The 25,529-nt window shown below is 37.8% G+C and overlaps 2 protein-coding genes and 1 long non-coding RNA gene across 7 annotated transcripts in view; 2 read left to right on the top strand and 1 right to left on the bottom strand.

Annotated features, from left to right (window-relative positions):
- sclt1 (sodium channel and clathrin linker 1) overlaps positions 1-12,238 on the top strand; it is an 18,538-nt gene extending 6,300 nt beyond the window's left edge. For all 3 annotated transcript variants that reach the window (XM_007544144.2, XM_016666844.1, XM_007544139.2), the window contains exons 8-22: positions 64-186; positions 1,527-1,592; positions 2,327-2,397; positions 3,633-3,723; positions 4,001-4,092; positions 4,344-4,521; positions 4,714-4,812; positions 7,549-7,620; positions 7,747-7,821; positions 7,932-8,074; positions 8,165-8,357; positions 9,224-9,420; positions 10,644-10,722; positions 11,798-11,893; positions 12,018-12,238. In XM_007544144.2, coding sequence (XP_007544206.1) covers positions 64-186; positions 1,527-1,592; positions 2,327-2,397; positions 3,633-3,723; positions 4,001-4,092; positions 4,344-4,521; positions 4,714-4,812; positions 7,549-7,620; positions 7,747-7,821; positions 7,932-8,074; positions 8,165-8,357; positions 9,224-9,420; positions 10,644-10,722; positions 11,798-11,893; positions 12,018-12,077 — 1,635 coding nt within the window. In that variant the 3' untranslated portion in view covers positions 12,078-12,238. The remainder of the gene's footprint in view (positions 1-63; positions 187-1,526; positions 1,593-2,326; positions 2,398-3,632; positions 3,724-4,000; positions 4,093-4,343; positions 4,522-4,713; positions 4,813-7,548; positions 7,621-7,746; positions 7,822-7,931; positions 8,075-8,164; positions 8,358-9,223; positions 9,421-10,643; positions 10,723-11,797; positions 11,894-12,017) is intronic.
- On the bottom strand, positions 195-16,661 carry LOC107834879 (uncharacterized). The gene is made up of 3 exons (XR_001660708.1): positions 16,648-16,661; positions 6,619-6,620; positions 195-932 (listed from the first exon to the last, which is right to left on the bottom strand). It is a non-coding gene; the product is annotated as an uncharacterized LOC107834879 (long non-coding RNA).
- Positions 12,337-25,529, top strand: LOC103133473 (dynein heavy chain 6, axonemal-like). Of its 3 annotated transcripts, none has more exons than XM_016666829.1 (19): positions 12,337-12,447; positions 12,615-12,702; positions 14,209-14,276; positions 15,676-15,849; positions 16,057-16,398; positions 17,008-17,142; positions 17,254-17,402; positions 18,895-19,072; positions 19,188-19,274; positions 19,358-19,459; positions 20,529-20,609; positions 20,724-20,844; positions 21,917-22,068; positions 22,534-22,686; positions 22,822-23,073; positions 23,820-23,948; positions 24,520-24,633; positions 24,738-24,881; positions 25,017-25,529. In XM_016666829.1, exons 2-19 carry the CDS (start codon positions 12,624-12,626, stop codon positions 25,182-25,184), a joined length of 2,628 nt encoding a protein of 875 aa, XP_016522315.1. In that variant the 5' UTR covers positions 12,337-12,447; positions 12,615-12,623; the 3' UTR covers positions 25,185-25,529. The 3 variants fall into 3 exon arrangements, with proteins under 3 accessions (XP_016522315.1, XP_016522319.1, XP_016522322.1); XM_016666833.1 differs by having other exon boundaries at positions 12,337-12,456; XM_016666836.1 differs by lacking the exon at positions 19,358-19,459.

The raw sequence follows: 25,529 nt of genomic DNA, 5'->3' as shown, positions 1-25,529 counted from the left end.
TGTGTGCGTGTGTGTGTGTGTGTGTGTGTGTGTGTGTGTGTGTGTGTGTGTGTGTGAGTTCAGGAGCGGAAACAGGCCACGGAGCTGTGGCACACGACGGCCCAGGAGCTGGACCGCCTACAGCAGGTCTACCAGAGGGCCCTCTCTGACGGGCAGCTCCACAACGCTCAGAGACAGCAGCTCAAGGTTCACTTTCCCACATCAGCTTGCAGGACTTTTGTATTCTACAAGCACAGCAAAGGGAGAAGCTTAAACTTTTATACAACTTGATGCAAAAGTATTCTGAACCCTCAAGGTTTTCCTCATTTTAAACACATTATCGCCACAAATTAAGCAGGATTCACGGACTAGACCTTCACAAGCTCATGCATTGGCAGACAAAAACACAGGATTTTCAATTCCATTTTTTTTTTTTACAATAAAAATCTGAGTAGTGTGTTTTGTATTCAGCTCACCTTTTCCTCTGACACACCAAGTTAAACTGTGGCCGAAACAATTAATTGGATTAATTCTCATTAGTTGATTATTTAAATAATTGTAACTTATTTAGTGCTTGATTAATCAATTAATTATTAACTGGGCTATACCGACTCAAAAGAAGGCCATTTGCTGAAAGAACAACATGATCAGCGCAGTAATTAAGCCTCAGCTGTACAAATAATGTACATTTTGCATTTAAGATAAAACAAATAACCTGTTTGAAAATTCGTTCTACCCAGCACTTCTCAAGTGGATTAGTTTTATTTCACGATTTTCAAATTCTGCAAAAAAGGGGTTATTAAGCAAATAATAATTATTCATCAAAGTTAATCAACAGTTTAGCGCTAAGCTGTTGATCAGCACCTGATACTTAACCTGTCAAGTTAAGTAGCAGGTGCTTTATTTAACTTTCTGTTAAGGACAGCAGAAAGGGCCGAGTTTTTCACATGTTGCTATTAGAAGTATGGTTTTAGCTGCAGATTCATTCTTTGCCACAAATGGTGAAGTCTTCACCAAAGAAATGTTGTGTTGTTGCATTTTAGCCAGTAAAATGTTTATTTTCTTATTTAACAAAAGGAGTTGCATTCCTAATCGTCTTTGTCTCTACATGCGCAAAGCAGATGGAGACACACTTAAGAAAAATCTTACTGTTACGTTGAAGGTGGTTACATAGCATTGACTGGAAGCGTAGTGTAATATAAACGTATGATCATGTTATTAGATTTTTTTTTTTTTAATCAGTTTCAGATAAGTGAATTAACGATGTGTCTCTGTGCTGGTCTTTCACATGAGCTCACATTGAAGTTTGTGGTTGTGCTGTAGCAAAATGTACAAAACAGACTCGAGAGTAAATGATGGCCACATTCCTGACCCGACTGTAGTAAAACTGTACCACTTTTGGGTTGGGGTCCTCACCCCTAGGTGGAGCTGTTGTCCTGGCAACAGGGTTAATTAGAGTTGTTTGGTCTCAGGTAATTCTTGATGTATGCTGGAGCTAATTACTGGCTCTTAAACGCTATTGAATGCCCACTTTTCTGCCATCACAGGATCAGCTTGTTCGGTTTCAGCAGCACTCTTACAAACTCCAAGCGGCCAATCAGAAGCTGGAATCTGTAAGTAATGCTTAATTAAAAGTGTGTTAAATTACTGGCTTCCAATTAGCCGTGGGATCGAAATGCTTTGCGCTTTTCTAAAATGAACCCTGCTCTAATAATTAATCTTGTAACTAAGTGAATGGGTTTCTAAATCCCACTGGTAGTGAGCCAGAAATGTCTTGTTGTATAATGGACTGTCAGCTTACTCTGTAATCCTCTAACTATCTCGGCTTTTTTTTTTTTTTTTCCCCCACACACCCACCCCAACACACGGCGCTGTATACGACTTCCTCTCCGTCACCTGAAATCACAGACGCAGCAGCCACCGCACTGATCACGGCTCTGTCTCAAACAACCAAACCGAGCTTCACTCTTAACTACGGACGTGTTCTTAACAAAACACACATGTGCTTACTTTGCACAACATTCAGTGCGTGTAGAGACAGTATAGTAATACTATATCTTCCTAATGCATTTTTAATGTGCGGTTAAGCCCCGGGCTTTCCCCCCCTCTCTCCGACTGTTCATGCAAGCAGCCCTTTTTTTTTTTTTCACCCGCTGCATATGAGAGCAGTTTACTTTGTAGCGGTGAATGACTGATACAGGGCTCCTTAGGGTTTGTTCTGAAAGGACATGGAAAGTTTTAAGTGAGAAGTTTTGCTGAAAAGTTGCTTCTGACAGGAACTTTCGGAGCGGCGTGTTTGGGAGCTATGCCTCACAATTGGCATTCTTGTCTTTCCTGCCACACGCAGACGAACCAGCAGCTCCTGAAGACGGTGACAGAGCAGAGCACAGAAATGGAGGAGCTGCACTGCCAGCTCAGGTAACAGAAAAAAAAACAACAAAAAAAAAAACACCTTTGCGTTTTTAAAGCTGCTGCTGCCAAAGGGTCTTGTTTCATTATGGATGCACAACACAAGGGAGGCTTCATGCCGGAGCCCTTCTTGTACCCCTTTGACAACAATTTCCCATCCAATTTGTGGAATAAAGATAAGTGTAAAAGGTTTTTTTTTTTTTTTTCTTTTCTTTTCCATTAACTGCAACCTGTTCACAAGGGCACAGAAAAGCAGCTAAATTAACATCTGCTTAACACTATTATGTCTGTATTGTCTTTGTTTGTCCTCAGGTACTCTTCAAAAGGAATCCTCAGCAAATGTGCTCGCATAATTACATTACAATTATTACCTTAATTATGCGTTTAATTGGATCATAAGTCGGGCAGTTGTTAAAAAATAATCAATCAATGCTAATTATTTCAAAACAGCAAATAATTGCCCTAATTAATCCCTCTGCGCGCGGCGTTATTTTTTATTTATTTTGTTACTGAAGCAGTTTTGGCTGTTTTTTTTTTCTTTTTTTTTTTTTTTTTTTTGCTTTTTTTTTTAAAGAGATTACATTTAAATTCTTGACTTTGCCCTCAAGTTAGAAGTTAACTTTTAAGCAGCATTGACAGTGAATATATTGTACACTGCGTATGAAGGATCTGCCAACAAAGGATTAGTGTCTTCATCAGGTCTTGCTGTCAGTGTCAGGTTGCCAGGAAACCAGCTGGTATTCAAGAAAGTCACCCTTCAGAGGCATCAGATTCAGAAGAAAACTCCGGTGTCAACACGGAGCGTCGCCTGCACTTGTTGTTCTTTATATTCATCAAAATGCAAAAGTTGTTTGAGAGCCAGAAAACCCGAAGGATCATCTAGAAAGTTTAAAGCACATAAAGTAAAATCCTTCCATTGTTTTTCAAAGCCATTTAGTAATTTTCAAGCACAGTTTTTTTTTTTTTTTTTTTTAAGAAGAGACTTTAGAGCCACAAACCTTTGCAGTGTTTTAATGTGGCTTTTAATTTTTAATGTGTCTGCTGTGAATATAATACCTCTGCAAATTTAGGGTGTGAGATATTAGGAAAATGTGTGATTTTGGTAATATTGGTGAAAGCTGCGATACCGATTTGACTCGCAATGAATAAATAATTAAGAATTACTAGTGCCTGCCTCCGATGGTTTTCTCTCTTCAGTCGAATGCTTTGTGCTCAAACCATAAACTCTTTCTCCACTGCATTAGGCAGGCCAAAGCTGAACTCAGGACGGCCACAGCCAGAGTGGACGAGATGACCAAGTTTTTAGAGAATCTCCAGGAACAGATGAAAAGAAAAGTGAGTAAATCTAAGTAAATATTGACGCATAAAAGATCCGTTTAATAGTTGTTGGGGAAATTTCGTGGATCCGACACTGACGGATTATTTTGCCTTTCAATGTGTGTGTGTGTGTGTGTGTGTGTGTGTGTGAGACACTTTACCAGTATTGGTGCTGTTTGATGTTCTTTTTTTTTTTTTTTTTCGAGTTTGAGTTATAACCAATGTGTTACCTACTTCTCGAATATATTTCTACAAGATTCCTGTCAACGACTCACAGTCATACTTTTGTAATTAGGAGGAGGACATGGCTGAGGCTCAGGCCAGAGAGGACGCAGCAGACAGACGACTCCAACAGCTTCAGTCATCCCTGAGCCAACTGGAAACCCGGTGAACACATTTTTAACCTGCTGTTACTTCACCAGTAATCACCTGTCACTTCTTATTACAGGTCTGACAGGCGAGAAGGAACTGTTCTGTCAATTTTTTTTTTTTCCTTCTTTTTTTTTTTAAGTATACTGCAATATTGATCTGATGGGAAGTCATCGAGTTCCACATCTGAGCTTTAAGTGTCACAAGGCCAAACGGCAGTGCTTACTCTCTCTCCGCTGCTCGCTCTCACTGTTTTCCTCCTTTTCCAGGCTAAAGGCTGCATCTCTGGAGACGGAGGCAGTTCGTCGAGAGCAAGCTGTGTGGGAGACAAAGGTGGGGGAACTCCAGGCGCGTTGCACCGCCCTGGAAGAGGAAAAGTTCGAGGCTCTGTCCAAAGTCAGAGAGAATGTTCAAGTAGCTGAAGAGGCTGTATTGCAGAAGGAGCAGGTGACCCCCCCCAGTCTCGCCTCGTCTTTCCGTCAAATCTTTTCTTTTCTTTTTCTCTTTTTTTGTACTGACATGAGTCTTCCTCTCAGTCTGCTCAGCTGCACCATATATCCCTGACAACTCTTCACATTCTCTCAGAAATACCACCTCTGAATTGTGCACCTTTTCCTCTCTTTTTATTTTACCCTGTAGTGCCTTTTAAGAGAGAAGCAGAAGACAGAGGAGCTTGAAAAGACAACGCACGCCATCAAGCTCTTGATCCAGGAGGCTGCAGTCCGAACCAGGAAAGAGGTACAACATTTGGAACTGGTCGGATAAACAGTTCTCTTGTTTTAGCAAAATAAATTGTGCCATTCATTGCAAAGCACCAGCTGAGGTTGGTTTATGAAGTAAAAATGCTGCATTTAGAAACATTTTTAAACCGGCATCAATCACACTTTTGGTGGAAGATTGGTACGTTCTCAAGCTCGATTTTTTTTTTTTTTTTGCTAATTATCTGTCTCATGTTAAACTGTCACAATACATTGATAGCTTTTGTGAATATATTTAAAAAAAAACAACTGTTATTTATACAAGTTAGCTCCTGCAACTCTAAGGAGTTAAAAACCTATGCATTGTACACAAAGATGCCATAAATATTAATGTTTGTATTTACACTTCAAGAAACACAGAAAACTCAGAGTCTGAAGAATTCTGCAATTTTGACATGAAAAATTAGTAGGAACGCTGTGCAATCTGAAAGTTATAGTGATTTGTGTTCCTGTCACTGCAGAGCTCCACGTCCAAACATGGCTGAAGCGCCGGCTTGCATTTATTTATGTCCCTACTCTTTTAAAATATGTCGAGGGCGGACATTTGAGGCCTTGGACTTTCTTCATTTAAGGACCCACATGCATATTTAACTTTTTTACCTTCCAGGTACTTAATTTTAAATATTACTTCGAGAGCAAGACACTTTTTTTTTCCATTTTAATCTCTTTTTTGCCCCTTTCCCTCTTTTAAAGCCACTCGGAGGGAAGACAAGCATGTATAATGAAGAATTAATCTCCAGGTTACCTACAAGTTTTAGCCAGACTTTGTACTCTGAGGACATAAGTATTGCCCAGACTGTTAAGCATTAGAGGGAAAACTTCCAGAACATCCTCTACATTCATATGTGTCCCTGGGAAAGATGTTACTTCAGTATATAAAAATCTTTTTCTTTTTTTTTTCTTTTTTTTTTCCTGCTGTAGTTTACTTCCTCACACACAAACAAATAGAATTGGTTAATCTTTAATTTGAAAATGTTTATTCATTGATAAAAAGCAAGTTATATAAAAATAATAAATAAATAAAAACTCAGCTGCACCACTGTAAAATTCATTTACAGTTAAATGTTGATGCATATTCTTTAAATTTGTGTTTTACTGTTTTTTTTTTTTTTTTTAAAGTTGATCAGAATCTTGAGAAGCATTTCATTTTTTATGCCCGGCTGTAAGTTTCCCCCGGGGTGTGATTAGGACATGAAGCAGAATCTCTAAGTCTCTCTTCAAAACGGGAAAAACTACAGACTATGGATCACAAGCAGGGAAGATGTATCTTGATCTGCCTGGGTCTGCATATGGCATCAAGAAAATGTGTCCTCTTAATGCACCGTTAAACATGGAGGGTGTCGATGCATTATTTCTGACCTTCTGCTGGTTGTTGGTGTCTTTAGAAAACGCATTAGCTCTCACGTGCTTTATGTTAATATGCATGAATATATCATACACATTTACTCTGCTCGATTTCACTGATGAACATTTGGAGAACATCGTGTGCCAAGAAACTGAACCACAACTGCATCAGTAACTCAGCTGCAAAGAACATGTATGATATATGTATTTCTGTAAATAGGTGTGAAAGTTCTACCTTAAATGGCTGTGTGAGTGTTTTTTTGTGAAGAAATGCATGCGACATGTCAGAAAGCAGGGAACGAAGCAGGCTGCTCACTCTGATGAGTTTATATTATTTAGTTAAAGATAAAAACATACTCTACAATAAGTCCAAGAACATATCTCAGATTTTTCATTTCTCTCATTCTTTGTTTATTTTTTAAAAAACATGTCCTTTCCTGACTTCTCTCTCTTGACTCATCAAAGCATTTATGAGCTTAGCAGTCATGAAAAGTATCAGCTGAGAAGCCATCATTAGTAGTTGCAAACAAACAAACAAACAAAAAAAAAACTTGTATTATTTTGACAGTGTCTTCCTTGGGAGGTCACATTAGCTCATTTATTTGTTTGTTAAAAATTGTTTAGATGATATATGAAAGAGAAAAACAAAACTCTTGAAGTTCTGTTTTTATAGACACAGTCGTATTAAAACCATATAAAATTAAGCAATCTTAAGATTATTCCCATTTGTCCACCAAAGCCCATGTCCTTAACCTTAAATTGATTTTTTGCTAAACTCAGAAAAAGCTATGTGCTGTTGGTTAAAGTGTGGGTAGGCCAAAGATGGGTGTAAGTTCTTAGTTTTGTTCCTGTTTTCCTTTTTTTTTTGTTTGTTTAAAAATGGAATAAACTTGATCGAAGGAGAATTGTCCAAGGCCAATCTCTGAGTAATCTGTTGGTGCATTTTCACTACTCATCCTTGAAACAAACTAAAACATCAGTCACAAATATATTTCAGTCATTAAATAGTTGTTATTGTAAATTATGGCTGTCATTTCCTTAGACATTTACATTTTCAAAAGAAAACCTTTATTTATTGCATCATCTTATGTTGTGTTCACATTGCTACTTGTGTGGGACCGAAGGGTCATTTATTTATCTCGGCATTTAAATCTCCATTTCTTTTAAGCCTCATTTGTGCTTCCTGCAAGATTTTCTGCGCGTACTTTGAGTCATCTAATTGTGCTTCCTGGAAAGGAAAAATATTCAAGGCAGAGTCTGAATACAAACGTACTCGATTCATTTTTCTTTTTCTCCATCTGCCGTGTTAACTCATTAATCGCTCGAGTGAAATCCTCTTTGCCTTTTCTTCCGTTTCTTTTTGCGCCAACAGGTGGAAAACGTGCGCAAGCAGTGTAACATCCAAATCCATCGTATGGCAGAAGAACTGTCTGCACTGCAGCTGGTACAAAGCTTCCCTCTCACGGGGATACTCCTTTCAAAATGACACTAAACCCTTTTTTTAGTCTCTCTCTGTGTCTGTCTTCAACTCATGTCTTCCATGTCAACCCTTATACCCCTCTCTTTCTAGGAGTGTGCAGATAAAGAGGCTCAGATCGAAAGATCCCAGCGTGAGAGGAAAGCTGTAGAAGAAGAACTGGAGAAGGTACTCGCAACAACTCGAGCATGTTCTCTGCTGCAGTCGGATGCAGAGGCTTTGACGCCGTTTGATTGCGCGGTTCTACGACTGGGCACGTGGGATCTGTTTTTGTTTAGGTGTACAAGGAAGGCAGGGCGGAGCCGGAGTTCAAGAAGATCGAGGCCCTTCATCAGAGGTGTCTGAATGCAGAGAGGTTGAAGGACGACGCTAGCCTCACTCTCCAAAGCACTCAGAGCAAGCTGAAAAAGATGGAGATGGAGTAAGTGGCATCGTGTGCACGTCACTGTAGGCGAGCGACTCGTTAGCTTAGCGGGCAGGAAATTAATCCTCCTCATCTGGTCCACCGTAGCTACGGCGAGGAGGTGTCGCGGTGTCAGGAGGAGGTGCGGCGGCTGCAGGACTTGCTGGCTGCGGCTCGGAGCGACTGCGTCGGCGTCAGCGACGAGCGGCTTCAGCTGCAGCAGGAGAACACGCGGCTGCGCAAGGAGATGGACGACCTGCGCAAGGCCAGCATGCAGATCCAAAGAAACGCCAAGCAGAAAGTAATAGGGCTGAGACGATTAGTCGAATTAATCGTGATGAATCCATTATTGAAATTAAACAAATTTAGAAATTGATTAATCGTTAACTAGAGTATACAGACTCAAACAAAGACCTCATTTTGGATTTAAGATTAAGAAGAAAAAAAAAAAAACCTTCTTTGTTAGTTAATATGTCGTTTAATAATCTAAACTTAATTGACATCATCTGGCTTCAAATTCTGTAGAAAGAAAATCTTCTATTAAGCACCTTTTTTACCCAATTACGAATCAGGTAATGCAACAAATAGTCGACAGATTGTAACCCACAGAGTATTGATAAGTCAAGCAGAAAGAACTGAGCTTCTCACATGATGATGAAGCATTTGCTAGCTGCAGACGCATTTTTTACTACAGATGATCAAGCATTCACTAAAGTGAAGTTATGTTACTTCATTTCAGGCAATAAAGTGTTTATTGCCTAAATAACTAAACAACACTAGACATGAGGGGAACAAGAAAAAAGGGTTCAAATAAGGTTGCGGATAGAGAGGAGCCACTTGGTGATTTACTGATACTGACTGCCAGGAAGGATTTATAGAAAAAAATGAAAAATCTGAGGTAACGTTGGTAATTACACGTCTGTCATTCAGTGTTTTTAAAGAGGGCGGCTCTTTATTTCAGAAAATTGCACAGGATTCTTCACAATTTGTCATCAGTTTTTACAATATACAGACGATTTTGATCATACGTACATTATTTATTCAAAAGATACATGCAGTTATTACTTCAGGGTCATTGTTGCAGACTTTATTTAATTGTACAGAAGGAACTGGGAATTTAAAAACATTTTAATCGGCAAGCTTCCTCTACGGCCGTCTCCGCTTTAGGTCTCCGAGATGGAGCAAGCATGCAGCCTCAAAGAGCAGGGACTCGACGCGCGGGTGAAGGAACTGGAGGAAAGGAGCCGAAGCTCCAGCGCCGATCTGACACGCCTCCTTGCAGCACAGCAGAAAAGCACTCAACGATGGAAGGAAGAGGCCAAGAACCTAGCGCGGGCCTTTGAAACTAAAATCACAGCTCTCAAGTAAGGATGTGTGGAGATGGGGCTTTAACATTTCTAAGGAAAGGAAGAGATGCACAGATCTATTTCTGGTGTTTTTGAAGAGGAAGAGAATAAGTTTATTTATGTAAGGTCTGCGTGCAGCATGCTGTACAGGGCAAATGTATTAGCTTAGATCTAAGCAGTTCTAAGATGTAAGAGATCAATACATGAAAGTTGAGACAACAACCAATTTCCATTTGGGATTATTAAAGTATTTCTAAGTGGAATAGACTTTTATTAGACGTGTTTAGGGTTTGTTAGTAGTGAGTGATGATCTGTATTAATCTGACCCCCAAGGCGGCCTCTGAAGCTGCCAGTTTTTCCCCCCAGATCTTTGTTGCGGTTATCTTACATGTGTGGTTCAGCTTCACTCTTGGGATTTCTTTCATTTTTCCACGACCTACCGAGCAAGAGCGGAAACATCAGCGCGCGGCTCTTTCATGTCTCCAGAGACGCTCTGCTGGGTTCAGGTCCACATCCCGCTCTACATTGTCGCTCTTACACCATTACCGTTTTCCTCAAGCCACTCGTCTGATTCGACGGCGGCACTCCGGCTTGGAGTGTCTTTGTAGCCTTTGACTAAGCTGACTACTTATCCAAATGGGCTGGCAAATCACATTAACAAATGTGCAGCGTCTATTGGTGTATCTGAGTGCACCTGTGCCTTTCACTTGATGCAAAATGCTTTGCTTTTTACCCCCGTCTTTCTTTGTTTCTCATTAAAAAAAATGGAAAGCTGTGCGGCGCTCGACAAAAGCCGGCGCTTTCTTTGCAAGATGAAGCCCTCAACGTGAAGTGTTGAGCCATAACAATTTAATGTAAAAGTAGTTAGTAACTGGCAGACGGCTTAAAGGGGATGTTTAAAATTGATGAAATGCATAAATATTTAATACTGTGATTCATTATGTACAAAACAGTGTATTATTCAAGAACAAATACCCTTATTTTTTTAAGCTCCGCTGCCTGAGGATTGCAATATTGCATCTGTTTTACCGTGAACACTATCAAAGGTGCTGAAACATCTCATACAAAAATTGATTTGACACTTGATGTTGTTCTGCTCTGAGCAATAGCCGAGATACATCTGAAATAGTGCAAATGCGGGAAAACAAAGCTTTATAAATGTTTTTGTTGTGTCTTTGAGCTGAGCCTCGGCTCTAATGTTTTTTTTTTTTTTTTCCCTTTTGTCTTTGCTGTGTATTCAGGGCAGAGCTGAAACGGCAGAAAGAACGCTCGCTTGAGTTAGAGATCCAGCTCCAAACGGACCATAACACAATATCTGAGGTGTGTGCGACTCGCAAACAGGAGCAAACTAGTGTTCGATTTAATTTAGCAGATCACGTAGTTGATATCAGCGAATGAAATACTGTTAAATGACACTGATGGTTCTCAATAAATTAGAAAATAGTTGAAAATATTGTGAAGTTTACTTAATTGAGGAAGTGAAACTCATATTGCGTATAATAATGACACACTGTCTTGCATTTATACCATTTATTTTGGCTAACTTATATTTTTTTGGCTGGCATCTAATGAAAACCCCACACTAAGTTTCTTGTAGAACTTAAGTGTTATATAAGACCTATGCACTTGACAAAACACAGTGGACCAGCACCAGAAAATGACATAGTTACCAAAATGTGCAGCCTTGATACCTTTGAGCACAAAAGTCCTTTCAATCAAATCCCAGCCAACGTCTTTCTGTCTATACTTTGCATCATCTCTTCGGGCCTGCATTGGTTTTTGGATACTCCGCTTTAGTGAAACAGACTCAAGCTTGCATGCAAAGTTAATTGGTCATCTGAAATTGCCCGGAGGTGAGAGCGAATATGTGTTCATAGTTGTTTTTCCTGTGTTGCCCTGTGATGGACTGCTGACCTTTCCACGGTGTGCCACTGCTCTTACCCATTAGCTGCCAGAGATGAGCACCAGCCCCCTCTTGACCCTACTAAGCATATAGCCAGTGTAAATGACAGATGGATGTTTGGCCACAGCACTCTATGAACAGTCAGCTTCTTTAGCAATGACCTTTTTGAGGCTTAACCTCCTTGAGGACAGTAAAATCCTTTTTAATTGCTCTTATGTTAAATTGTAATTTCTGACAAACAGGGTTTTTTTGCGCTTTTATTCGCTGTAAGCCTTTATTATCGAAATTAACCCAAATGTATGTTAGATAAGAGTTTCAGTTTTTTTTTTTTTCAATACGATAAATGCAATATTTAATTATACTCTAATTAGTTTATACTTAAGGACAAGATATATTTGCACTATTTGTCTGAACTGCTGTGCTTTGAAAACAATCTTAAATAGAAACTTTGGTGCTACACCCCATGTGTCAAACTGATCTGTGTTTGCTCAGTATGAGAAACAGCTTGCAGAATATCAAGAGAAGACAAGTCGTCTCCAGAGAAGACTGACACAAGCTGAACAGAAGGCAACTACAGCTTCACATCAGGTACTGGTAGCTGCATTTTTTTTTTCTACACAGGATAAACATACACACCTCTCCCATTGAGATGCATATATTTTAAGTTGATTAAATGTTTAGTTACAGTATGTGCATGTTGTTTGTTTTACAGCTGAACATGTTCGCATCACAGCGAAGGAAACCTGCCACAGTGGATCCAGGGACTCTATGACAAGTGGCCATAACTTTGGGGAAATAATAAAATAGCCATGTGTTTTGATAACTCTTTCTTAGGTTCACATAGTTTGGGTTGATGCTGTGTTTCCTGAGGCATTTAATACCATATTTTCTAACAAGGAATTGTATGTATTTCAATAAATGAATAAAAAAAGTGAGAAAACCAGTGTTTTTGATCTGCTTCCACTCAAACTGCAGGGGGAGCTAATGAGTAAACCTTTTGGATAAAATCTGTAAGGTTAAGAATCCCGTTGCTAGGTAACTAACCGTTAGTTTCATGTTTGTAACCATAAAACAAAGACGCAAAAAGATTTGTTCATAAAGTAGAGCTCTCTTTGGAGAATTCGTTGGAAAACGACGCTAAAGTACGCTAAGTGTGTTTTATTTTATTTTTTAATTTTTTCAAACATTTTTAAGAACACTGTCGAAACCAGGTTTCACATTTTAAAAACTCCTATAATACTTGCGTTACGCCGCAGTTTGTTTCTTTTATCCACGGGCTGTACTAGTGTTTCTGTCTCAACGTCTGTAGTTACCAGAGATGATGGCTTCTGCACCGTCGCCGTCCTCTCCCCGAGACATTTCAAAGCTAATAAAGGACAGGCCACTCCGAGGTGAAGGTGGGTGTAGCTAAAGAAGAATTGAACGCAAAGAAAACAAGACATTTTGACATGGGTTATTAGCTACGGAAGCAAATTTAACTGCTACAGCTAGGAGATATTCAGAAACAGCACCTTGTCATTACGAGATATAAAACTTTTTCTCGTTTTATATTGTTATAACGAGAAGGTTTTATTTTTTTTTAACAAGATTTATATGCTCTAACAGAGTGATAAAATGTGAGTCAGATGGGACATACCTTTATGGCCGTTCAAGAAGTGAGCTGTCAGAGGAACTATTGTTTTCTCGTTATAACGACATAACTAGTCGTAGAAACTAATTACATTTATTTGAGTAACTTTTTTTGGGGGGAGGGCGTGGTGGGGTGGGGAGTACTTTTAGGAGACGTTTTACAGCGCCGTACTTTTTAATAACATGATGACACCGTTTATTCAATTCCTGTATACTTTTAATATATATAAACCAGGTATATATATAAAAAATCAAAACATATTTGATTTGCCTGAATTTGTAATGTAACTTGTATTCGTTTTTATTTTAGTCTTTAAAATACCAGAACTGGCACATAAATTAATGCTTTTTGTGTCTGTCTGATTGTAAGGTATTCAATTAGATATGATCAATTACTCAAGTAGCTTTTCATAAAGCAGTTTTTTAATCTTACTCGAGTAATTTCTTGGAAGGTTATTTATTATTTTTACTCAACTTAAAAAATATCTTGACTTAGTGCTACTCTCAGGCACAATGTTTTGGTACGCTACCCACCTCTGTTTGAACTATTAAAGCTGTAGAGATTTGCACTGACATCAGTTAGCATCCAGGGAACTCGGATATAAATAGTGGACTCTTAAGTACCTGGGTGTTAATCTGAATAATTAACTAACTTTGTCACAGCTCTTCCTCAGCCAGCATCCCTTGGTTGGCCCATATCAGAGCAAACATGTAGGGCTCCCACGGAAACCACGAACAAAACCTTCTGGGACCCATATTCTTGCTCTCATTTATTCCATATGGGGCCCACCTAGTTATGCTGGCTGGGTTATAGCAAGGGTCAGCGTTCCTCATGCTTAGGAGGCTGAAGTCTTTTGGAGTGCTGGGGATGCTACTGAAGACCTTTTTGACTAGGACGGCATTAGAAATCTTCTAATGTTTGAGCAGCAACCTTAAGCATACTACGCTTTAAGCAGTTGGATAAGTTCATCCGGGAGGCCACCTCTGTGCTTGGGTGCTCCTTCAATGATGGATTTACGATGGTCGCTGGGTCTACAAACGTTGTTAACACAGGCTTCGAAACAGAAGAAAGAAGCTGTTCTATGTACTTTTAATCAGAAAATAAGAAGCTCAACAGTTCTGGTGTTAACGGGATTTAAAATTTATTTTTGTTAAAGCAAGTTTTGCATTTTGTTCTAACAAGATAGTGCTGAATTTATTTCCTATCTCTGACAGTTAAATGCTTCTGTAGTTAGCCCGTTTCGTAATGGTAGTAAACCTTCCTTTTGCTGTAGAATGCAATCTCAATCGAGTGGAGTGCACCACTGTACCACCAGGACCTGAATTTAAAGTAGACCCACAGGTGAGGCCTAAAGAAAGTGTATCTAATCATTATGCTCATAAAAATATGCCATGAATCACAGAGGGAGGTGTGGTCTAGGCTTTGTGGCTATTTAAGGGCCGAGGGAGCTGGAATTCACCCAGAACAGGTATAAAACTGCATTAGTTGTGCTCATACTAAGCTGATATATTAACATCCAGGACGTTTGGATGTTATGTTGACAAAATCACACAACACAACCAATCCTTCCATAAAAGGTAAAAAAAAAAAAAGAAAAATTACCCAATTTTACATTCTGATTGACATCTTCATCACACGTGATTATAATGTTTAAGTTACATTTAAAACTAAAAATATCTTTGTAATTCTTTTCCCTTTTTTAAGTTGAGAAACATATTACATTTGCTTTGAGTAAAGTAACTTATTGCTTTTTGAACTTCACCTTTGGAAATTTGTTTCACTCTTTTTTTTTCTTTTTTTTTTACTTTGAAGTCAAAGTTAAAACTGTTCTGAGCTCCCAGTTCAAAATGCATTAAGAATGCCTGCTAAAACTGAAATTCAATTTAGTTATCACTGGGAAATGGTGAGTTTATTATCCAATAGTGGCCAGTGGCACCCATAGTGCTCTCCGTCATCCATTTGTTAATGTGTTCCTTTGTTTTTTTTAATGCACGTAGAAGATGAATTCCTTTAGTTCTGCTGTAGCATGATTAAGATATGCAAGCTTTAGTTCTGAAACTGTTGCGTTTCTGTTTTTTTCTATTTAACAGTTGAAGTAAGGACAAACAATGTTATACTTATAACAAGCAGGAAGAAAATATTACCAGACTCCAAAATTCTTTGATTTATATATTCCATGTAAAGGCAAGATATGAACAAAGGAACGTCTAAGCTCAGAAAAGCTTTATTGAGTTACTTTAGAAATTAGATATAGAAAAATTAAAATGTCTTATTATTTTTTCCCCAAGTTGGCCGACATTGCTGTTGTTGAATATTGAGTGTCTGTTTTGCTGGCAGTTGTGCACCAGATTAGTCAACTTGTTGTAGTTGCTTGAATGCCAGGACTTTTGTGTGATTCTTAATCATTTGAAAGAAAATAAATGCAATGTTTGAATGTAATGTAATCTGTGCAGATAGATGTTACATTTAAACAACCGCAATATCGAAGGATTTTAAGGTAACTGAAGCATTACCTTTGTTATGTTGCCTGAGAGCTTTTCTGCCTAACAACATCCCTCCAGAGTCGAGAGAGACTTACCTTTACAGGCTGATCATACTAAATAAACACTACCAATTTTATCCTCAGTAAAAGCCACTTAGAGCAGACCATGAATGGCTGTCTCAGAATAATAGCTGTAAAGCTTTGTTAACATTTTACACTCTCAGCACATTTTTAGACATTTTCCTCATCTTAATCTAGGCTGTATTAAAGAGACCTGTATTACGAAAACAACCCAGTGTGCAACACTTGAAGGCCCGTGAGAAAATGATATTTCTAGGCTGGCACACCCCGTCACCCACAGATAAGGAACCAGAAAGCACACAGAAGGTCCCTGAACCACAAGTGCCTACTCCTCTAAAACCTTCACTTAAGGTGAGATTTTGACAAGCTAAGATCAAACCATAAAGCTAAAAAAAAACTCATAAAAATGACTGAAATAAACACTTTAGATTCAATGTTTAGAACATCATTTGAGCAAGCTATAAGTTGTCTATGAACCTCCTTAAACAAATTTAAAAATAACACATTTTGTTTGTAGTAGGTCTTTTTTTCCCACATAACTGCCTCTTCTTTTTCTAGAAACAGGAAAAGATCACAAAACATGAAAAGGCGACAAAAACAACCAGCTTCCAACTTATAAGGGACTTCAATCGGATGCTTTTTACAGAAAATCAAGCCCAGTCAACCACGCCCTCATCAAAAACAAGGTCATACAGTTATCAAGCTTTATCAGTGATCGACGATAAACCATTGGCATACTTGACAGAAAGAGAATATTATGAGTTAGACCCAGAATCCTCCGCAGCCTTGACTTCCCAAAGGCTTTGGAAAGCCTTCACTCTGTGGCACAGCGAGGTGTATAAGAGGAAGCGTGACGTCGCCAAGACGGTTCTCCACATCGACCTGTTTATACTGGACCCGGTATGTTTTGTGCAGAGCGTGGACAACCATAACACATAAATCCTTACAAGCACAGGTACATCTCAATAACAGAACATCGTGAAAAAGTTAATATACTCAGGTAAGTTTAAAAAGTGAAACTCATATATTGAGTAGATTGATTTCATAGACTGGGATTTAAAAAAAAAAGACAATATTGTGCACAGCTAATGAAAACCTAAAATTCAGTTTCTCTGAAAATTTAAATCTTTCACAAAAGGATTTTAAAACAGGAATGTTATTTTATGCCTTGCACATTCATGGGAATGAGCACTGACTTGACAGTTATCTAGTCATTGACACCGCCAACGAGGATAGTGCTCCATGCCATAAAATGTCATCGCTAAAGGAGCTGGATGCAAAGTTGTTTTTGTATCCAGCTCCAGGGACTCTATGACAAATGGATTGACTACAGCCTTGTCAGGAGTGTGTGGTAAAAGACCATTCAATAACATGTCATTAATGTAGATAATGTGTAAGGCTAATTAAACTTCTTGATAATATTTTGAGTTATTAAAATGTACCTGGGATATAGAAAAGAATTATGTGTGTAATTTTCACAATGAATTGTTACATGTATATGTTTTCTAGAATCTGAGAGCGGCATTGATGAAAATCAGGACACTCTCATGCCAGCTCATTGAGACAGGGACGTATCACGTCATAGCAAACCAAACATACACACTGACCAAGTTCTACGAGTCCCTGGTCCAACAACAAGATGAGGTGCAGCAGTGCATTCATGAACAAATGCGTCACAATTAATTGTTGTACGCATTTAAAGTTTTGTCTTTGTTGGCCTGTTCTGAAACCTTTTGCTTGTGTTTGTTTGGTCAGATACAGAGTAGCCTTCTGCACTTTCGAGAGACTGTTAAGGGGGTGACAGTTTGTGCTGGACGTGCATACCTCCTGGAGCATAAAACTACGTCTGCAAGGAGTTTTAACAGTGACGTCTTAAATGCGATTTTTTATAGGCGGATGACTTGGTTAGTAAAATTTCTTCTCTTTGTTTGTGTTCTTAATTTTACCATTTGTGTCCAACTTTGCTTTCACAAAGTTAACATGCTCTGCAAAATGTACTAAAAAGCAGAATCTAGTGGTTAGCAAGTCATTTAAATCTAACATTCAATTAAAATAAGAAGCTTTTCGTTTTTTTCTGGATTTATTTTTTTCAAAGTTAACAATCAGATTATTAGTTATTTTTTTATTGATCAAACAGTGTAAATATGCATTTATTCAGCTTGGTTTCTTCACTTTTTAAAAAAAAATTGATTATGAAACCACTTAAAAATATTATAAGTTCACGAAAGTTCAAAATGACTTTGTTGCACATTCATGTTCTCGTCTGCTTCGGCCAGATGAGTTTACTTTACGCAAGTTTTTTCAATGTTTTTAATTGAGATTGCGATAACATTAGATCACATTCAGAAGACAGCAGGCATGTTGTTGTGGTCAAAGACTTTCATGATACTCATACAGATAATCTACATGAGCTGACAGAGTGAGGATGCATAGAATGGGTTGAGCTTCCAGCTGGCCACAGTTTAGAGTTGGCCAGTGCTTTTTCCAGCTGATGGTTATACATTGTATAGCAGAATAGAGTATTAATAGTTTCTAATACACAAATAGCACATACACCAAGAAGTAAGGGCAACAAACACAAACAGCATCAGATGCATGCCAGAAAATACCACATTTTTTCTAACTGTGATTTTGGTCTGCTACAAACTAAACATAGCAAAGACTAAATTTGTTTCTCTTTAACAGATTGCATGTGTGTTATTCATTGTATGAATGACATAAACTCTGGACAAGAGAAACAAATTTTGTTTTTGCTACGTTTTTAAAAATATTAAATGACAAATTCATCTCTTGCTGTTGTTTCGTTTGTGTGATATTTTCTACTCTCGCATTAGCCTTTCCACTGCTTGGATTAAGCCTAAAACTTGTAATAGGATTCAACATATTTTTGCATATTGTTTTACAGCTTAGTTGATACTCCTTCATGCATATGAAGCAAGAAGTCAGATCAAATAAACTTTCAAAACCTGCCAACATTTCTTCTTGAAAGATGTGATTGTTTTGTTTTGTAATGGCAGTTTAATTATCCTCAAAACCTTTGGGAACTTCTCTAACTGTAGATGATTATGTGGTAGTATTCAGTTAATGTGAGTACCGTTGTTTAAGTGTTCTTTAGGAAACGACCCTCATTATTCTCTCTATCCTCAAAAGTGTCACAAACATCAATTTACTAATGATTATGTTTTTTGGAATTTTGTCCTTTATGATGCATTTTTTTTAAAAAGTTGTAGAATTATTCAAAAGTAAAAAAAAAAAAAAAAAAAGTAAATGTTATCTCAAATACCACAATCAGAAATAGCAGTAATGATAGCCTAATTTCACTTACTGCAACGCTGATGTCTAATCATTCATTGAGGCAAATCTAACACAGGTGTTCCGTGTTTCTAACCCTCCCAGCTTCATTCGTCATGTTGACCATTTGATGTTTAACACAGTGCACTCCATGGTGCTAAATGCAGTGGATATCATCCTGACTGTGTTCCAGGAACAGGTAGGTCACAGGCCCTGCCAAATCACTCCTCCCTCCCCGAGTGACCAGTCTGAGGCTGCTTCTGAAGAGGAATCTGAAAAGAAGGTAGGACAGTTTTCCATAACTTATTTCAGCAAAGACCACTCTTATCTACTTCAGATTATATTGAACATTGTTACAAGGTATTGAGGTTTTTTTTTTGTCTGTTTGTGTGTCAAAGGTTCTTCCTGACTTTCCTTTATTAACAACTGAGCTATTGCTGGAGTTAAATGTTTTGACGTTCAGGCCCTCCGAGGAAGACTTTAAGGTCTGCTTAGCATGTCCTGCAACAAGTAATATTTCACATTTCAAGTACACATATGTAATATATTTAAAGTATAATTTATACAGAAAGCCATCAGAGACCTAATCAGGGAGTTCAAGAATACAGGAATGTCTTTGATGCCCCTCACAGGAGACCCTGAAATGGTTCCACTGATAGAGTTTGAACAGGTGATGGTAAAACTATTCATGAACTTAATCATATATATATATAGATATCCAGAGTAAGTTTTCCCCTATAAATGTTACAGACATTTCTTTAAAGCTTTTATTATGTTGAATGTAAAGTTAATTGTATTTACGTTGAAGATAATAACGGTACATGATGATGTTGTTTTCAGTTAATATATTTCTAATATCGACATGAAATGCACATCATATTTCTGTAAGAATACAGATGCGTAAAAACTGAAACAAAGTAGTCCATAACTTCTTTGTTTAAAAAAGTGGAATGCCACGATAATTATTGAACATGAAGATTAAGAAGGGCATAGAAAGCTTACAAAATAGTCATAATCTGTCAGTATTTAGAAAGTTTTGCATTCGTATTTTCTGGTCGCACCAAAATGTATGTTTTCCAATTCCATTGTTTACATCATGCTTGGAGGAGGATTGGAACTTCATAACAGGCCCTGAACACCTCGTCTGCAGTAATGTTTGGAAGAGAAAACATTCTGCTGCGGAGCTGTTTTTCAGGACATGGTGCCGGCATCTAATAACTTAATGGGATAGTAAATATTTCTATACAAGATATAAATCCCAAATAGTCAGTAAATCTCTTACAAAAAAAGAAAATGAAGCTGTTGGAATGGTGAAACGTGAAAACACCCAGTTTGACTCCAATTTACATTTTTTGAAAGGATCATAATGTTTAGAATATGCTCTGAGGGTCTTTAAGAATCGATGCCATCTGTGTGAAAGAACAGAAACAAGTCATCAATGCACGTGGCTCATTTTTCTATGCAGGATGTCTTGAAGCCTTCCTGTCTTTAAATGCTTCGTGCAACGCATACAATTCAAGATGTGCGTCCACTACTTATTCTTTCATCCTAGTTTACTACACATAACTTGAATATGGACTCACTTGGCTTCATATCTTTGCATGTGTGGATTACTGGGGTTGTTATTGAGATCTGGTGTGAATTTGATGCCAATAGCCTTTATTTCTTGTCTGATAAAACCATTGACGTGTTCAATGCTTCCTTTCTCGCATGTATGTGTTTATTTTTGGCACTTAAAGGAGGAACTGGAGGGTGGTCCATCTTTGAACACTGTCTTGGAGGAAGATATCCACCTTCAAGGTATCATTAAAAAGATCATGGTAGGTCTTTACACAATTTCTTTCATTGGAGTCTTTTTGTTCAGATTTAAACTCTATGTAGTTACATCCACTTTTTTAATGCTTGGTTGTTGTTTTTTTTTACCTTCCCTTCAGGATTCACTCCATTTAGCTTTTGATTTAGCCCACGTCTCTTCACGCGCATTTGAGCATTTTCTGGATTTCGCTAAGAAGAATAAGGCTCTGGAACTTGTTGCAATGGAACAAAAAGAACCAGGTGATTGTGACAAAATAATTAGAGTCAATGAACAGTTTTTAGATTATATTTTAGGGGAACATTTTTAAAGATTTCTTCTTTTGTTAACAATCGTTTAATTTATTTTAATTTTAATCATGTTTCAGTGTTATTAAAATTGATGTAAAAATTTCTATGGCCGCTGTTTTGCACATGATTTTTATCTACACTATAGACACCACAAGCCCATATTCATTTTGTAAGTAGCTTGTACTAATTCTAGGGTTATATTATTATTCTTAGATTTTCTGGCTACCCTTTCTGTTTTTTCTGTTGAGGAAACAAATTTTCAAATCAAGTCTTCAACAACAAAACACATTGGACGTATCCATTAAATGTAAAAAAGAAAAATTGGGAAAGGTTACGTCGGCACTCCCATGTTGTGCTGAGTCCATAAATTGTTGGAATAGTAAGAAATTAAAATTTGTAAGATATTGACAAACTTAACAGCAGTTAACAGTCTGCCAATCTGGTGTCAAAGCCTTAAGCTTGAATCTTTCATGTAGAACACAGAGTAAAAATATGTACAGTGAGATTTAGATCTACACGTTGCATGTCATTTGAGTAAATAAGACTGGTAATGTTCTGATTTTGTTTTGTTTTTTTTTGTTTTAATCCTTTCCCACAAATTTTAAAAATAAACTGTATAATTGAAGAATGACATGCAGCTACAAACTTATTGAATATTGGAATAAAGACACACATTGCAGTAAGTTCACATTTTTTTCCTCACTCGTTTGGTCATATACAATATTTTGGTGCGCATAACACTCTTGACCTTGGGCTCTGTAATCTATGTCAAGTGTAGGAATCTACCGCATTATGACTCAGTCCAAAAGACTGAAAACTGCCAGTCACAGAGGTAATCTGCATGCTTTACTGTAACTTTTAATGGATGATCTGAAACCTTTAGATGTTGCAAGAAAAAAACAAAAAAACAAAGAAATTTAGTGTGTACCAAGTACTTTGTCACAGTACTGTAGAGTATGTCTTCGTAAGTCATGTAGAAAGTAGCAGTTTTTTTTTTTTTTGTCTTGTTGTCTTTGCCTTACAGATTTGAGCTTTTTTGCCAAGACCTTGGAGTTATACCATGGTAAATATAAGGAGGCCATAGCTATCCAAGACAAGATGCATCTTGGCTTACTGCTGGTGGATCAATTACAGCTCAAACAGCAGCTTAATGCTTCTACTCTCTCTTCTCTGGAGGTCAGAACTACTTTAATGGAATCATGAATATAGAGACATTTTATCCTACTGCATTGTAATCCATTGAAACACTTTGGTATTTTTTTCCTCCCCAATTCCTTTAGCATTTTCTTTTCTAAATCAACTTCTATTGGCTTCATGTGGTCAAAAAATCCCATGTATTTACAACCTACCATGCGCAAATTTCCATTGTAAACATTAGGTACTGAAATGATCTTCAGTAATGCTTTTTTTTTTTTTTTTTTTGGCCACAATAATATTCTGACAAATTAGCTACGAGGCCTTTTTCTTTTTTTCTTCTTTTAAATAAAACCCAGCTGACATTCTGTTGTAAGCAATTTTCGATGCCACAGGAAGACATTTAATTAGAGAAATACTTTCCAGTCCAACCAAAGGTCAAATTAACATTTTTATTACACAAGTCAAAGGTGTGTTGTAGAAGTCCTTGTTTCTCATCTTTTCTAGGAATCGCATGGAATGCTCATAAAGCTGGCTAGGAAACAAGTCGATGACCTCCTGACTAAAGTCGGCGAAGCCAAAACTAAACTGGAGTCCTATCCTTCCACAACAGTGGAGATGGCCGAGCAGCTCATATTCCTGGACGAGTTTGAGGACGGAGTGAGAAGCAAATTTCCCCTTTGTTGCATTAAATCACAGCTGCGACGTCAAAAGAAATATTTGCTGTAATTGATAAATAGGAATCCATTTTTTTCCCCCTCTTTTATTTATAACCATTTTTCTCCATCTCACCAGATCTTGGACGTACAGGAGCAGCACGACAATGTTTCCAAGGTGTACAACCTGTTCAAAGCGTACTCTGTTACCGTACCATCTCAGGACCTTGTTGATTTCGTCACACTGCAACCCAACATCAGCTTGTTGTATTATTTAATTGACGACGCTGTGACAGACAGGGAGTCGAGCATGGATAGATTCGTCAGCTCCCTGGCCACGGATGAAAATAAAATGCAAGAAGAAATCAGAAAAATGGCACAAATGTTGCAGGTACAATGTGTGTAAATACTCTGCTTCTTTTCGGCTTTAATCCTGTATACTACGAATGGAATGTAAATTGAAATAACAAACATAATACAATTACACCTCCGTGAAACAATTTACATGATACATGCATTTAGAACTTACAAACATGAATGACTCATTACAGTGGTTTCCAGATATCTGCCCTTTAAAGATGGTCTCTATACACACCATTGAAATGTAGAGAAGAATAAGACGTGTGCTTTTTTTTCATTTTATAGATCTGGTATGAAAAAAATGAATAACTTGGGACTGGATAAAATTTCAAACAAACCACCAAAACCTTTTTACAGAAAGAAATATGTTTGCAAACTTCATTTTAAAAAAAAGCATACGTTTATTGTAGGGTACTCGCATCTACATGGGCAAACCATGAAAAGTCCAGGAGTTATAGATTTTGAAATAGAGCAGATTTATCATTGTTCGTACAGCAGAAAGCAGTAAAAAAAACAAACAATAAAGTTAATATTAAAAAGCTCTTTTGTGATTGTTTTGTTTCATTTTTAGTGGAACCTGAAGATATTAAGACCCGATTATTATTAAAGCAATTCGAGGTCAATATTTTGTACTCAAATGTCCAGAATGTCTTAGAGTTTTCAGAAATGGGTTACTGGAGTAGTGTGAAATTGTAAAAATCTGACTTGTTGAGCAAGCTTGTCTTAAGTATAAAGATGCTCCGTTTTTTGCTTAGAGGTGTGTTCTTCTATGTGCAGAATCCAGACTTTTTGGACATCAACGTAAACCCCTCCTCATTGCGTCCCTACTTTGCAAGGATCCAGACTGCTGTAGATAGGCTGGAAGCCCAGGCATCATCCTATAATTTCTACGAAACTAGATTCAAGGTGCTACTTTTTGTCTTTTTTTTTTCAGATACATACTGTGATATCAAAGTAAACACGGTCTTGCTATGATGCTGAACTGCATCAAAGTAAGATGCAATCCAGAATCTTACTTTGCAGTGGATTTTTTTCATTTAGTTTTGACAGTCACAACTAGGGTTGCACCAATTGTAGTTTTTAGATGATCACTGATCATCAAAAAAAAGCCTGACCTGCGGATTCCGATTTATGCCAATACCATTTTTTATGTATTTTTTTTTTTTTTTAAGTCTGAAAAGTCTCTTAATATAGCAACAAAGATTCTAAGTTGGCAACAGTAGGGGGGATAGGGGGATGACTGTTAATGGCACTTAAGCAGACGTGACCAGGTGGGTGGGTCTGTCAGTCAGCCTCCTCTCAACAGGGAACAGAGGCTGACTTTTAGACCTTTGGGAACGTAGTTAACATCGGTGGATAAGATCGGTTTTAATATTGGCCAATCTCCCAAAATAAAGGAAACTGGAGCAGATTTATCAGTGACCCCCAAATAGCCAAACTCCAAGGTAACTAACTCTTTGTGCTCTGATGGGTAAAGCTGGAGTTTACCAGGTTCAATGTCCTGGAGGAGACGGCGGCAAAATTCAGGCTGATCCTGCTTCTCTGGAACTCTTTAGAGGAATGGGACGAGCTACACAATAAATGGCAGCAGGTCAGATGTTTTAATGTGTTGAGCATATCAACCTAAAAATACATTATTTGTCCTGTGTAGGGAGACCTTATGTTGTATCTTTGTGTTTTTTGACTTCTCCAAAGACCCAACTGAAGGAAATAGACATGGAGGAGTTGAACTCGCAGATCAGCAAGTTCGACCAGTATGTCGAGCAGCTAGAGAGGGGCCTGCCTCCAAACTCTTCAGCTGTGGTTTTGAAAAATAAGGTGGAAAAAATGAAACAGAAGGTAGGTAGGAGAAAGTTCAAATTAGACAGATGGACTTTTAGACGCTTTGGGTGATGTCGTTCTGACCTGGGGCTGAAAACGTCCACCGATTGTTGACATCAGAGTTTACAAAAACCGATTCTGCTTTTTCAACAGGCGCCTGTCATCAGTAATCTGCTGAATCTGCGTTTGAAGCCGGGACGGTGGGTGTCTTTGGAGAGTTTAGTGGCCGCCACTCTGGATGTGGAGGAAGTTACTATTGCCACACTGGAGGAACATGATGTCTTCTCATATGGATTAGAGATACTGCAGATATTGAGTTAGCAAACTTAGACCCTTTTTCAGTCTTTATTTCACTTCTGTGTGTAAGTACATGTGTGAATCTTAATTATACTCCTTGAGTTTGTAAATACCCTTTACCTATAAATTAACCAGATGGAATGGACACAGACAGGCAAACAGTTCAGATTTACAAACCATCGTTACCAGCTTTATTCTGTTGGTGAGATTTAGTAAACAAGGTAAAAAAAATAAAATAAAATTGCAGAAAAGGTGCTAATGAAAGGATCTAGTGACTCAAGGAAATATTAGAAATATAAACGCAGAGTTACGAGCTAACTTTCTTTTTTGGTAGGAATGTTATCACAATATTAAAGGCAGCTAAATTAA

The sequence above is a fragment of the Poecilia formosa genome, unplaced genomic scaffold (genome assembly GCF_000485575.1).
Source record: "Poecilia formosa unplaced genomic scaffold, Poecilia_formosa-5.1.2 Scaffold11, whole genome shotgun sequence".
NCBI lineage: Eukaryota > Metazoa > Chordata > Actinopteri > Cyprinodontiformes > Poeciliidae > Poecilia > Poecilia formosa.
Note: the sequence above shows the minus strand (reverse complement) of the source record. Positions and strands in the feature narration are given on the sequence as shown.